This window comes from Rattus norvegicus, chromosome 8 (genome assembly GCF_021556685.1).
Source record: "Rattus norvegicus strain SHRSP/BbbUtx chromosome 8, alternate assembly SHRSP_T2T, whole genome shotgun sequence".
Taxonomy (NCBI): Eukaryota; Metazoa; Chordata; class Mammalia; order Rodentia; family Muridae; genus Rattus; species Rattus norvegicus.
Genome location: NC_141541.1, coordinates 129,036,747 through 129,051,810, shown reverse-complemented (window position 1 = coordinate 129,051,810; position 15,064 = coordinate 129,036,747). Strand labels below are relative to the sequence as shown.

General features: G+C 51.9%; 1 protein-coding gene across 4 annotated transcripts in view; it reads right to left on the bottom strand.

The window, feature by feature from the left end:
* Positions 1 to 15,064, bottom strand: part of Vipr1 (vasoactive intestinal peptide receptor 1) — a 29,313-nt gene that overhangs the window by 13,159 nt on the left and 1,090 nt on the right. For 2 of the 4 annotated variants that reach the window (NM_012685.2, XM_087560516.1), the window contains 2 exon segments: positions 1,822 to 1,929; positions 6,166 to 6,271. In NM_012685.2, the coding sequence (NP_036817.1) occupies positions 1,822 to 1,929; positions 6,166 to 6,271 (214 nt within the window). 4 annotated transcript variants of the gene reach the window in all.

The following is a 15,064-nucleotide window of genomic DNA, read 5'->3' as shown; positions in this document are numbered from 1 at the left end:
CACTTTGCAAAACAGATTTGGCTCCTTTATTTTATTTTATTTTTTTTAGCTCAAATGCAGAGGCAGAAAGACTCTGGTCTGTGTACATAGTCACCACCTGTCCAGCACCAACTGAAGGCACAGACTGATGAGCAACTTAGTCATGCAAACAGAAAGGTATCACGCTCCACACTTGTCAGGGAACATTAGGAACATGTGGGCCTGTGGATTTATTAACTCCATGTCAGAAGAGCCAGGCAAGAGATTATCAAACACACCAGACCAATGAAGGGTGCAAAACTCCCTCCCCTGAACCCCGTAAAGAGCCGGATGCCTAACTCTACAATGGCCCCGCTGACCTGTCATCTGACCCAGTGTATACGTTGGGGACAGAGAATGCCGCTCAGCATGGCCCACTCAAGTTCCTATCTATCCATCTGCCCATTCATCCACTTGTCTGTCTGTCCATCCATCTGTACCTGGTCCTATGTCCTGCTTCAATGGTTCCTCTGCCAGACTGATGCTGTCTGGGCTCCGTACCTCCAGTAGCCTGACAACTGGGATCCTTATTCACTCATCTAACCACAGGGTTTTCTTTTCGCATCTGTCTGCTCTGCCTTTAATGGTAGTCTCTGTCTTGAGAACACGGGAATTGCAGATGCACCCCAAGTGTCTGTATTTGCAAGGATCTGACCTCCAGGGTCCCCATACATGCACAGCAAGAGTTTTACCCGTGGATCCCTCTTCCCAGGATTCCTGCAGGCATCTTATCCGGCCACAGTAGAATATTTCCCTCTTACCCTCTGACTTTTATCTCCCATAGGAAACTAGACTCTTTGTATGTGGGGGTGGGGAGTGCTTTCAGGAGAGATGCTTTCCTCAGCCCTGTCTCCCCAAAGCACAGGAGTGGGGGTGGGCATCAACCTTATCCACTCTTGCAAAGGACCCTCTTGAAATGGAAGGCCAACTCTTTCATTCATGCTCTCTCCATATTTCCAGTCACATGCCCTAGTCTCCCGTTTCTCTCCATCAGCTTCAGAGCTGGACCCATGGAGTACATCCCGGCTGCAAGGCTGCTCACTTCACAAGGTCATCTGGTCATTGGGTACTGAGGGCTCAGATCTCCATACTCAGATACACTCTGGGTCAAGAGGGGCTATGGAAGAGCTAGCTTGCTCACATCCCCTCAGGTCCTCGTGTCAGAGAGCGACAGGGGCTGCCCCACCTCTTCCTTCCTCCCAGGAACTCTGCCCATTTATTGTACATTTGTTTACTGTCTCACTTAAAGGTGTCTCTAGCTAACACTGGGGTCCCCAGGGGCAGGTGGGTGGCTGTTTCCAATGTCCCTTCCCACTGTTTCTGTAGTGGAGCTTGGTATGATGGAAGCCACCACGTTCATACTGACTGAATGTGGCTTTGAGGTCCCCCTTTGCCTTACGTGTGAATGTTTGATCAAACAGAACACGACAAGGTGTGTAAGCAAAGCTGTGTGACGGTTGCCCGGGGCCCCAAAGGTCATCTGTTCCGGGCCTCGGCAGATTGAGTCACAACCAAGACAACAAGAACATGGGAACCATAACTCAATCAGACCTGCCCGTCAATCAGTTATCAATTGCTGAGCAAATATTTAGTGAGCCCTTCCCACATGCTTATCTCTATGTGAAGAGCTAATCAAATCCCACAACTCTTCTCCAGACTCAATGCCATTCTTGGCCACGATGCCCCCAGTTTTCTCTAGCCCCTCAGACAGCTTTCCCACTTCCCTAAGTGGCAACACACCCCCGACCCTTGTCCCCAGCTGGCCCCATGCACAGCTTCTGGCCTTCAGCCCAGGGCTCTTACCATGAATGGGGGCAAACAGCTGAAAGATGAGGGGGCAGTCCAGGACTACCGCCTGGCCCCTCGGGGTTGTCGGCCAGCAGGTGAGGTTGTCCCACATCTTGCTGCAGCCTGTGGGGTGAAGGCAGAGGGCACGTGACACCAAGTGAGCATAGTGAGGACTCTCTTCCTCCTCCTTTCCTTAGAGGGGCTCTTGTCTGAGTGAAGGCCATGCCCGCTCAGGATGCACAGGTCTTATGTTGACGGGAAGGAAAGAACGTCCTCTCTCCATCAGCGATAGAACTTCCCTACATGGCATCATTTATTTATGTGTAGCCCAGGCTGGCCCTGAGGGAGACCTTGAACTTCTGGTCCTCCTGTCTGTATCTCTTGAGTGCTATCGAGATCATAGGTGTGCACCACAATGCCTAGTTTATACGGTGCCGGGGATTCAGCCCAGGACTTGTTACACAGACTAACTGCCAACTGAGCTACATGCCCATTTGATGGACAAGCAGCAGATCTGCCAGGCAGGGAGCCTAGCTGGTTCTGCCCCATGGGAAACTGTCTCTCAGGCTGGATGAGCTACTGAGCCCTTGCATGGGTGTCAGTCTTTTTGAATGGCAAGAGCTGAGGCTCTGGCATCCAAATCCTCAGAGCAGTGGCTTTAGTTCTGCAGAGCGTTCCGGGGAAAGCAGTGAGGGAGAAAAGGGAACACAGCCTGCCCTTCACTTTGTTCCGAACTTTAACGGGAGTCAGTTGAAGTTTCGGAAGCCGTGTCACCTGCTGCCGTGCCTGTGGTCTCTGAGTCAGAGACGAGCACGGTTTAGACTTCAGTCTGTGTTTATAGCTCCCTCTCGTTCGCAGAGCTTGTATTTATAGGCACAACCTTCAGACTGTCCCCTCTTATCTTTGACTGCCATCACGCCTGCACATGCACACAGCATTTGATTATAAATCGCTTCCTTTGATAGAGCGCCGTGCATGTTTTCCAGAAGCAAAATGCGCGGCCTTCATTTTTTTTTTTTTTTTTTTTACGGTTTGTAAGAAAACAGACATTAAGATTTCAAAAACCTTATATTACCAAATTACAGGCAACATTTTCAAGCAGTTCAGCCTGCGGTTTGAACCTGCCTTCTCCACACAAACAAGGCTATTAATCCACACTCAACAAAAAAGCAAGCGCCATCCCAAGAGGCTCTGTTAGAGACTGTCACTGTTTCAAAACACCAGTGTGCGCCATCTGAGTCTTGTTTTATAATAGGGAAGGCAGCGCTGGAGACGCTTGCCGTAGGATTCCGGGTACAGTAGAGCGTACTGCTGGCAGTTGGCTCTTCCAGCACTGCAGTCTGGCCGTGACTGAAGGTTTATTAGGGTTTGAGACTGGCGGGTGAGGATGCCAAGGGTGTCTCCAGCTGTTCTAAAACAACGTGGGGGCCCCTGTGGTGTGGTGACTTCCGCAGACCCTTCTCTTGAGGACGTTTAGTCTCTTTGCACGCTGCCAGCCCTACAGCTTTGCTCAGGAAACCCAACCCCAGAGTCAAAGTCGATGCTAGCTGGGCCAAGCCCAGACCAGCCCAGGTCCGAAGGTTCACAAGTTCTCAAGAAGGGGGCCTGGGAAGAGGAGGTGAAGGAATGCACACACTTGGGGGAAAAGCAGGACTCTCAGTGCCTCAGTCATGTGGCAGCCAAGGAAGGGAGTGGGGTGGGAGGGGGAGGGCCTTCCAGGTGCTACAGCGGTCAGGTGTTACCTGCACCCAAGGCTAACAAAGTCACACAGAGAGCAGCCTCTCTTCCGGTGCTTCCCCTCCCCCCACCCATGTTAACATTTCCCCTCAGTCTCTCCTGACACTCACTCACTCTCTCTCTCTCTCTCTCTCTCTCTCTCTCTCTCTCTCTCTCTCCCTCCCTCCCTCCCTCCCTCCTTCCCTCCCTCGAAGTTTGCTTTGGCTCCTAGGAAGACTTACAGAATCCCCTTAGGCTGGGCATCTGCCTACGATCTTAATGACCTGTTTCAATTAACATCAGTAAGCCCTAGCTTTGGAATGTCGCAACATTGTTTCAGCCTCTAAATCAGTAGTTTATGTAACCAGTCCATTTCACAGATGAGGAAACGGAGGCAATGTGGCAGGATGAGGTGTGGCAAGTCTCTCGCCTATTCACACATTCCTCTCCTGGTTTGCAGGGCTTGGTAGCATTTCTCTGGGAATTTGGCTGCCGCTGGACTTTATGTACCCTTGATGACAGTGCCGGGCACACCCTGTTTTGCAGGCCAGCTATTGTGTCTGGGTCTCTGCCAGGCCTCGGGCTTTCAGGGTTGCCAGCCTGAGCTGGAGGGTGTGTGTGTGTGTGTGTGTGTGTGTGTGTGTGTGTGTGTGTGTGTTATGTATATGTGTGGTGTTGTGTGGTGGTGGTGGTGGTGGTGGTGGTGGTGGTGGTGGTGGTGGTGGTGGTGTGTGTGTGTGTCTGTCCGAGGATGGTGGGTCCTGGGTCCTGTGCTCAGCTCAACCAGAGGTGAGAAAGAATAGAAGAGACTGAGCCATGCCCATGGGAAGGCTGCATTTGTCCTCAATTGAGTGCAGCACAGCCAATGGCATGCTGTGAACTGGTACTGGGCCCAGGTCAGCAAGCAGGCAGAGAACTGAGGAAAAGAAGCCCATGGGGTGCAGGCTGGGAGGCTCCTTGCAGGGGGAAACCTCAGGGCTGGTTTGCTGGGGCAGCTGGGCTGGGATGCCATGTGGAGGAAAGACAGTGATTCGAATGTTTAGTTTCTAGAAATGACTGTGTCTGGGAGATTTCCCCACTCAGGGCTAAGACCCCAATAGGAAAACCCAACTGAGATAGGGGATGGAGAGTCAGGCAGGCACAGAGGTCCCAGTAAGTCAATTTTATAGAATCTCCTGTACATAATGACACACACTCACATGTGCTCTCAGGCATACTGAGCCCAGGCATCCATGCAAATCTGCATGCACGAGCACAGGGAGGCTACCACGTGGGTAGACGGAGTGACACAAATGCACAGACGGAACACACACTGGTGCACCCACGCACGGACAGGCAGGGACAGCGCACACCTGTCATATCCAGGTTTAAACAGATACAGACCTCTGTCTTACAGAGACACTCAGGCAGGCAGAGAGATAGACTCCGGAAGGCCAGGGCCCAGCCTCAGCCAGACTTGGGCCAGGGGTGCCCACCTGCACCCATGTGAACGTAGGTGTGCGAGAGCCTCAGCAGCATCAGGGCTGACACAGTTTGCACACCTAGGCCTGCCCTCTTCCAGGCCCTGGTCTGGTTGCTGTGTATGAGGCACTGGCACTTCACAGGTACCCTGTGCCAGCAGTGACCTCATTGGGATCATGACTGTGGCCAGTCCCCACCCTGGGGATCAGTTTGGAGAGAAGCTGCAATGGGGCCCAGGGTCTGGAGACGGAGCTTCTTGGGCTTTGCCCATGATCTCGAGGCCTGCTGAGGCCAGTCTTCAGCCTGGCAGTAAGCAGGTCTAGTCAGCCGCTGACCCAGACTTCAGTCTCAGGGTCACAGGAGTTAGGGGCCATCCTGCCATAAAGAGTGGCTGAGGCCAGGCCCATCTGTGAGACTATGTACCTGCATCCTCTCAGGTCTGTGCACCAGGGTTAAGGAGGGACCCAAAAAGATTACATAACAACTTCAGGGTGCTGTTGGGAGCCAGGAACCAGCAAGCTGGACAGGTGCGCCCTGCTCCCATTATATAACTGTAAGCCCAGTCTGGGGAGATGACCTGGAAGGGAGGCCCAGCTGCCTAACTGTCTCTGCCCCACCATGCTAACTCTCTCCCAATACAGTGAGCCTTGAGCCTCTCATTCTTCTAGCCCCTCTGCTTCCCTAGACCGGACAGCTTTTCAAACTTGCTCAACCCTGAGTAACCAAGCCAAGCAGACAGAGCTCTCTCCGATTTATCCTGATGGGCTGCTGCGTGGTATGGCCAGTTGGTCTCTTCTAAGCTCTAGGTAAGTCAGGGGTTGAGAGAGTTGATTTGGGGTGCCCCCATGGTGGGTGTGGATGGAGCTCACAGAAGCCACCAGTCTCATCATGGAAAGCCTCTACCATTGAGTACCCTCTGTTTTCCTCCTTGGGTAGCCCAGCAGCCAGGGCTGGACCCTTAAAGGCAGTTCCCAGATAAGAGCTGGGAAATCTCCAGATGTGGATGGGGTCAGGAAAGTATGGTGACCTTGTAGCCCTTCTGCTGGGTCTGAGGCCCAGAGCTCTGGGGTATGACCTGTGCCCTTGATCCCCATCTGACTGACTATTGTGGTAACCTCATGCTTTGGACGGGGCTGGTGACATGGGGGAACCTGGGACTCCTCCGCTCACACACAGACTCACCTGTGGTTTCATTCTCCAGCTGGGCCTCCTCCAGGCACTGCTGACGCTGTATCTCAATCAACTGCAGGTACTCACACTCGTGCTGCGGGCTGGCTGCCTGGCTGCCCTGAGGACAAAGCAGACAGAAGGTGTCAGCCTCAGCTACGGACCTGAGGAGCAGGGGGCCAAGCTGGGCCAACCAAGGTGGAACCAGCGCTCAGCCTTGGGGGGGATCTGAGTTCCACACCAAATGTCCACTCTGGCTAAGATCATCACCCTAGCCTCATACTGAACCCCAGCCCCAACCCAGTCTATACCCATCCTAGGCCCAGATGAACTCTTATCCCAGGTTCTAATTTATACCCTACAAAAGCCCCAGACTGAGCATCACCCCAAACCCATACTGAACCTCAACCTCAGCCCTAAACAGCACCTCCATCCCAACGCGTGTGCCCCAAACATTCTCACCGAACCCCAGCTTTTGCCTTGAGAACCCTCTCAGAACTCTTGGCTCCCAAACAGGGCTGCTACTGTAAAGATTCTGACCCTGGAAAGAGCTTTTCCCCAGAGTCTTGAGTTGATCCCTAGGCTCTGTTGCTCTGGCCCTGCATGGGTGGGTCCTTGCTAGCGATTCTGTTATAGGACGTTGGATACCAGCCTCCGGCTCCTGGGGCCAAGCCCAGGCAGAACGAGGGAGCTTGGCTGCAGCACCTCCCTCATGGATGGAACCTCTGCTCTTTCCTGCTCATGGAGATGGAAAAGCAATACTGACCCTTCTTGCCAGACCTCATCAGCTCCTTCACCACAGAGAAATAAAAGCTAAAATAGAGTCCACAAGGACCAGGGAGGCTTAAGGAAGGAGCGGAGCCCCACAAGAAATCTGCAGACCCCAAGTAGCCTCCCGAGCCTCTGCAAAGTTGGGAGAGGAGATGATGGAGAAGCCTGGCTTCTCCCCCACTCACTGGCAGGCTGACCCAGGGCAGGGTGAGGTGGGCAGACATCACAAGACACAGCACTGGGGTAGATATGAGTCTGAGTAGTGGCTGTCTGGGGCCAAGGGGAAAATGTCAGGCCTTGGAGGGTTGTGGGTGTGGAGAAGGTAAAGGCCTCTGTGGATAAGCAGATGGACTGGGACAGCTTCAGTCTGACTCTGACACTAGGAAGTGGCTGCTATTCTTGGGAATCCTCTGTCAGTTTCCTCCCGTCTGCCTGGGATGCAGAGTATCAGCCTCCACCAGCGCTTAGATAAAAACTCCAGCGACCTCAGGGTTAGAGACTCTGAGTCTACCTTACAGTACTTATACCCGGGGCTCAGTCTCTGCCTGGAAAATGGACGTCAGTCCTGTCCCCGCCCCGCCCCTCCCACTCAACGTCTTGCCGAAGTAACATAGACATGGGGGCTTCCCCGTATTTCCTCCTTCTAAGGGGACCTCCTAGCTGGCAGCATCGAAGAACAGAGCACTCAACCAGTGGTCTGTGTGAGTCAACACCAGTGACTGACCTGCACCCAAGCAGTGGGGCGCTCCCTTCTACTACTATGAAAAAGGTCCTTTCCACCACAATAGGTCTCTTGTTCGTGTGAGCCTCGTAATTTCCCAAGTCACCAGTGGTCCAACGAGCACCGTGGTTGTCCTGGCCCAGATCCACGGGAAGACCTCCACTTTCATCTGTCCCCGCCACCCACACCTCACTTGTCTAGGCCTGGATGTCCCACAGCAAACACAGGTACCCAGCCAACTGGGGTCCAGACATGGCCTGCTGAGTCCCTTTTCAACTCGCCGCACGGAAAGTAGCACAGTGCTGTCACAGAGCCTCGTTCAGCAGAACCGCTCCAAGAAGGGACAGGCGGTTTGAAGGAGACCGGTGCCTCTGTGTCCTCTTAGGGATCACATGCCCCAACTTTTCAGTTAGAATACTCGTTGCCACGTGGCTTCGGGGATCTGTGACCGGCTCATCCCCACGTGTGGGGTGTAGGGTAGTTTGGGGCACCTCTGAAAGAGGCAGTCAGGCTGGCCGGCCACCTCTGTCCATCACTATTCTGCCTTGTTTCGCGTCCTCCTGGGCACCAGTCTGTGGGCAGCTGGATTTGCAGCCTTATCCCAGACTCTCAGGATCCTCCTAACATTGTCACCTTGTGTCACACCGTGGAGTGGTGTGAAAGCAGGACGGGCTTCGTGGATACCAGATGTGTCTGTGCATGTGCCGTACGTACGAGCTTTCCTCTCCTCTGCTCTGGTGCCAGGTTCTCATTTGGGAAGAACCACCCCCACCCCAACCCCCACCCCAACCCCCACCCCAACCCCCACCCCACCCCACCCTACCCCACTCGGTCACTGCTCTTGGTGAAGATTACAGAAGATTGGTGTGACCGAGACTTAAGTCACTCAGTATTCCCAGCCTCAGCGCCTGGCACGCAGCCCAAGGCAGGCTCCTCTGAGGCAGAAGGCTCGCACGCCTGGGACTTTGGATTAAGCGAGGCAAGTAGGTTTAATTCTCCCCACTGGATCAGAAAAAAACCTCAAAGGATCAGAGGCTGGGGCTTCTGTGGTGATGTTGTTGACAAACAGAACATGAAGATGAGGCCACAGAGGGTTGGCAGGATGGACTCAGAGAAAACCCAGAGCTCCCTGACAGGGAAGGCGGGCCATGTCTGAAACTAGATCTTCCCACAACAGGAGCCAATAGCCTCGTTTATGGCTCAAGTTAATTTTCCTATCCCAGGAACCCAGTGTGTCCATTCTTGTAGTCTGAGGACAGAACAGTGGCTGCCCCTCTCTTTTAGGGTCCCTCTTAAGTCTTTGTGTGTAACTACCACAAAGACTGTCAAGTGGTAGTTACAGAGTCAGGGCAGCTCCCTCTGCCTCTTACCACCGAGGAATGCAGGCAGACCTTGAATCTCCTCTCCCATTTTTTCCTTTTTCTAAGCATCTAAACATATATATGCATGTATATTACATATACATGCACATACATGTGCATTACATATACACACATATATGTAATGCACATATATGTGTATACATACATACATATATATGTGTGTACATGTGCAAAAACGTGAATGTGCATATAGAGACCAGAGATTAGCTTCAGGTGCTGTTCCTCAGGTACCATCTACCTCATTGTACTTTCGTTGGCCTAGAACATGCTAAACATACTGGGTGGGCTGTCTCCCAAGCCCCAGGGATGCACCCATCTCTCATTCCTCAGCATTGAGATTTCATGTTCCTGCTAGCCCCTCAGTTTTGTCTTCTTTCCTTCTTCCTTCCTTCTTTCTTTCTTCCTCCCTTCCTCCTTCCTTCCTCTATTCCTCCTGTTTCTTCCATGGGTTCCAGGAATCCAACTCAAGTACTATGCTTGCGTGGCAGGTCGGTTACCAACAACCATCTTCCCAGATATTCCTTTCTGAATCGCTGTGGGGCACCTAGTTCTGAGCCACTTCTGCCTCCTACTCTTGAACAGAATTTTGGCTGACATCATGCAACTGTCCCTCCAGAAGTACTACCCCAGAGCATGGTTTTTGGTCAGGGAGAGGAGAGGGGCTTGGATCCAGGAGTCCCCAGGGTAATCTGGAATCCCGGAGAGCTGTGAACCATGAAGAGGTATGGTACCCAGTAGTTAGACTGTCTTTGCCAAAATTGAGTTGAGTAAAATACCCATCTGGAAGAATGTAGAGGAAACAGTGACCCAGAGAAGGACCCAAGGTCACCCAGTAAGTCACAACCCCAGATAGGACCTATGTCTCTAATTCTAGTCTGTGTAGGATCAATCCTTTGCCAGAGATTTGCCTTTGGCCATCTGGTCAACCACGGCCCTTGGGAGAACAGAGCCAGGGCAGCTCCCTCTGGCCCTTATCACTGAGGAATTCAAGCAGACCTTGGACTTCCTCTCCCATTTGTTTCCTTTTTCTAAACATCCGCATTATCCTTCTGGACTTCAGACACACGCAGTGGACATTGGAAAATTCCTTGGCCAAATAGAGCCAAACTTGCTGATCACTGGATGAGCTCCAGGGTGGGATCTAGGTAGACAGTGAGCATCAGGGTGGGTTGAAGAGAGAGTTTATACAGAATGAGGAAAGAGTCAGACAATAAGGGGTGATCAGCATCCCAGGGTACCCACAGATGGGCAGACATGAAAGCCCCATGTTGGAGGTTGCAGGAAACCTTGTGTAGATATGGTGAGGAGTTCTAGGAGTATCTTGTGAGGAGTCATGGATATGAGTTGGGGTTAAACTTGGGAAGAATGCCAGTTTTGAAGTATGAGCTTTGGTTCCTAGGCTATGGTAGACCCTTAAAAAATGTGGTCCAGAAGGATGAGAGTAGGGGGACTCACACTTTGTGAAGACCTGTCACATTATAGATGGTTGGATACAGGGAAGCAAGAGTCTTTTGGGGAACAGGTGACCTCTGAAGGGAGTACGAGGTGGATGGAGCCAGGGAAAATGCTGTCTGCAGAATTATAAGCTCTAAGAATCACTGTGAATGACTTGTGGCAGTGTGACCTATCATGGAATTTGGGACCACCTGAGGAGATGGGAAATCGGCAGCAGTTGGTCCTATTTGTTGTCCTCCCTATTGCACTAGCCATATATAAAAACCGTCACAACACTGCTATCCATTTGCATGTCCCCTACCACCCTCCAAACCCAAGATCACTTGATAGCCACAGAGAGACCCTGATGACCGGAGGAAGGGAGAAGCCCTGTAGAAGACTAAATAAAGACCACATCTTCTTGGTGAGGGCATGGGAAAGCCTGGGAGAAAGGTGGGAAAGTGTGGTAAGTTAACCTGTGTTGCCATATCAACACGTGCACTCAAGCATGCACACCACAACCCCACAACACACACACACACACACACACACACACACACACACACAAATCTTTTGTAAGCATTGAGGAGGAACATGGCACAGCCACCATCCCTGAGGAAGAACAGTCTTGGGGAGGTGGCAGAGCCTTGTGAGGACCACAGATCCTGGATCAGACAGGTGGCCACTGCTGGATGATTTACTCCAACACGTCTGCACCTGTCTCCTCAAACATTAGTGTTCCCAACAGCAGGAGCCTATCCTGTCTGGCTTCACATGCCGAGGACCCATGCCTCACAGTAGGGGATGCTGTAAGTAGGTTGCAGTTGTGACCAAAGCCCTATCCCAGTTCCATGCCAGGCCAGGCTTGTTCCTGTCACATGCATTTCAAATGTGCAGGCAGTCTGAATGCCCTACCCACTGACAAGTGGCAACCATAACCAAACAGAGAGGTTTTGAGTCTCCTGTTCCCTTCATCGATAGCACGTCTGAATTCTTTTTCCCTTCCTGGTATTTTCATGCCTCTTTCCCAAGCACATGAATCTTCCCTCTCTGCCAATCCACATTTTGTGAATCATGGTTCCTCCTGAGGACAGCTGTATGCTCAGAATGAGAGAAGTACAACTTGAACAGGTGTGTGTGTGTGTGTGTGTGTGTGTGTGTGTGTGTGTGTGTGTATGATGTGCATGTTAGTGTGTGCACGTGAGTATGTGCATGTGAGTGTGTGCATTGATTTATGTGAGTGTGTGTGTGTGTGTGTGCAAAGTGAGGAAAGCAGAGAAATCAGGGTACAGAGTTGCATTTGAGGGTTAAAAAGCTTTCCAGGTGATTGTAGAGATGCCAGCATCTGTAAAGTATTTGCTGTGTGAGCATGAGGACCTGAGTTTGGATCCTTAGCACCCAGGTAAAAGCCATGTACAGTGGTGTACATCTGGCTAGTCAGCCTAGCCACTGACCCAAGAAAACAACAGGGATGCCCTACAGTAACTTTTCTGTGATGGTATATGGACACTTATTTATGATGGCTCTAATCTGGAAACCATTCTGGCAATCCTCCTGCCTCAGTCTCCTCAGTGCTGAGATTATGTGTGTGTCACCAGGCCCAGCTCTGTTCGATGACAATGACAACACTACTATACACAGAGAAAGACAGACAGGCAGACAGACAGACAGAGATACATACACAGAGTAAACACTTTTAAGAGCTCTCATGACTGCTGAAATCTCAGCCCAGCCAACCTGCGTCATCTCAGTGCACTGGTTGGGAAGTTTCCTTTCGGGGCCCTTGCTCAACTCCTGTTGTCCTAGGCACCTCTGGAGAAGAGGGACCAGGATCTGTAGGTGGTGCTAGTATTGGTACCACCTGCTGAATGCTGCACACCAACCCTCAAGGAGCCCAAGGCTGCAAGTCTTCGATTCGCAGGCAGATGCCAGCCTGCGGACTCTTCCCCTCCCCCAGTGACCTGTTATGCCGGAAGAACTTGTTTTTGAAGGTAGTTAGGAGGAGGCACTTCCTGAGAGATGCGGATCTTAGACTCTCGAGCCAGAGAAGATAGAATGCATAGTGGCATGGTCCTGCCCGGGGAAGCCCTGCGCCATGCTCACTGCCAATGCACCTCACTCTCGCCCCAAATGCTGGCCAGCGGGCTCTCTGACCGTCAGTCAGACAAAAGAGCCATGGCGATGGGACAACCCTCGGAAGATGCCACTGGTCATCCTGTGGTGCTTAAATGTGGTTGAAGAATAGTTAAATATGGGAAAGAGGGAGACAGACTAGTGTCAGGTGTGACCAGAGTGTCATATAGGCACAGAGGAAAAGTGGTCATTGATTTTACAGACGCATTTGGAACCAAGGAGTTATAAAGGTCAACATTCCTCTAATTGACTCAAATATATTTTAGCCAAAATAAACAAATGATGTAAACATTAAACGTTGAAATTAGCCGACGCTGAACCTAGGAGAGATCTGTATACTCACTATACTATCCTTTTACAAAGACTTAAATTTTTTTATGTGCATGTGTGTGCGTCTTAGTGCATGTGGGTGCACAACACACCTTCAGGTGCCCAAGAAGGCCACAGGAGGATGCCCTGGAGCTGAGTTATGGGTGGTGTGGAGTGTACAAGGAGGCCAGGCCAGCCTTGAATCCACTCCTCCTACCTCAGCCCCTTGAGTGCTGGAATGCAGGCATGAGCCGCCGCTCACAGCTTTATCCTAATACTCCTTATACTTGCTTAGGACCAAGAAGCAGAGGTGACCTGTCACATGGGCCACCTGACATCTTCACTATCACCTCCTCCTTCAGAGTCCATGAAGGTCCTGTCTGGACACCCAATCCTGTCTCACTTGAGACCTAAGATCAGTTCTCAGCCAAAATGTGGAGCTGGTTCCAGCCCAGCCCTGCCTTCCGATTCTCTTTCACACTGGGCCAAGGGTTTTCTTGTTCCTTCAGAGACGAGGAAACCAGGCCCTTCTATGAATATCAAAGATATTTCCTAAGCCAACTGGCCATGGCTGTGGGGAAGGGCAGCATCCAAGGCTCTTGTCCTAAGCTGTGACTCCCACACAAGCTACAGAAGCCTCAGAGGAGGCGAGGTCTCCTGACCCCAGGATGGGGAGGCATACACGTCTAGAGAGAATTCCATCTTTCGGCGTGCCCCGGGGGTCCTATAGAGGCTGTCTCTATTCCAGGAGGTGTTCTGTCCCAGTAGCTGCCATGTTTCCTAAAGGTCACAGTATGGTCTGCTGAGGCCAGAAGACTGGGCAATAGTGGAGGCAGACCTTGGAAAGGTTGATAGTAGTGTCCAGAAAGGACTCCTCTGGTGAGGTAGCCTCTACCTTCGTGGGGAACAGGAAGTCTTACCCTGCATCCCATCCATCCAGGCTCTGATAGGAACCAGGCTAGCAAAGGGGGCTGCTTTCATAGTTTGCAGTTGAAGGTTGGCCAGCGTAGTCAAACTTCAGGACGTTGCCCTGCCTCTTCCTCTGGGTTTCCCTGTCTGTCTGTCTGTCACAGCAGGCCTGTCCCTCAGTTCTAGGAGTTTGCGCCCCACATCGATCTGAGCTTACCAGTTGTGGTGTCCTCTCCAGTGGAGACTCTTACAAGGTAGGACCTCAGACCGTCTCTAGTCTGAGTGTCTCCACCAACCTGGCACTGGGCACCTGTCTGCTGCCCAGGGGGAGGAGCTATGGAAGGCCTTGGAACACACTTCACTTCCTCCTCTGGGACACTGGAAGCTTTCTTTCTTTCTTTCTTTCTTTCTTTTTTTCTTTTTTTCTTTTTTTTTTTTTTTTTTTGGCTTCTCCTCCGTTCAAAGATTTCCCTTCCTAGGCCAAGGCAGGGCCCCATAAACAACGTGATAAGGCTCCGTGCCTCCGCTGTGAACTCTGCAGCTGCCATTTTATGACTCTGATAACATGTCCCCCCCGAAGTCCGGCTGGAGCAGGAACACTGGGTGCCTATTCCAGGAGCGAGCAAAGTGAGGATGGAGAGAGAACAGCAGGAGCTGGGACCCCCCTTCAGTCCATGCTAGGCTAAGTCCCTTCCCCTTATTTTGTGGACCAAGAGGACTAGCCTCACTCCCCACGATGGACATGACAGCTGAGGCTGGGAGGCTAGTGGAATGGAAGATGGGGTCGGAGTCGGCAAGATCAGGAGCAACCAGGAAAGGCTCCATGGAGGAGGAGGCAGAGTTGCCGCCAAATAAGTGGGAAGATGGGGTGGTGGGTATTGGAGGGGCTGGGCTCAAGCTGTTTCTAGCTGGATGAAAACCTGGAGTCAGAGATCTCCAGTGGTCCAAAAATGCTTGGCTTATCCAAAATGGAGTAGTTGGGACAGAGCTGGGGAGGCTGGAGGGTTGCTAGTGTGGCCTGAAGACTGTGACACTGAGGGTCCCAGTCTGATGAAGCTTGGAGTTTGGGGAGGAACTATGAACAGGAGGAAGGGGCAACCCTTGCCAATTCTCAAGGGGCAGCACCTTCTCCAGGGGATGAACTTTCCCAGGGCAGGGTGTGCCAGACACCAGTTAGGTGGAAACAGATTCATGTCCTGATCCCTGCCCTGGTGGAGGTGGTGATAAGGGAGGAACCATGGGATAAACCCCACTA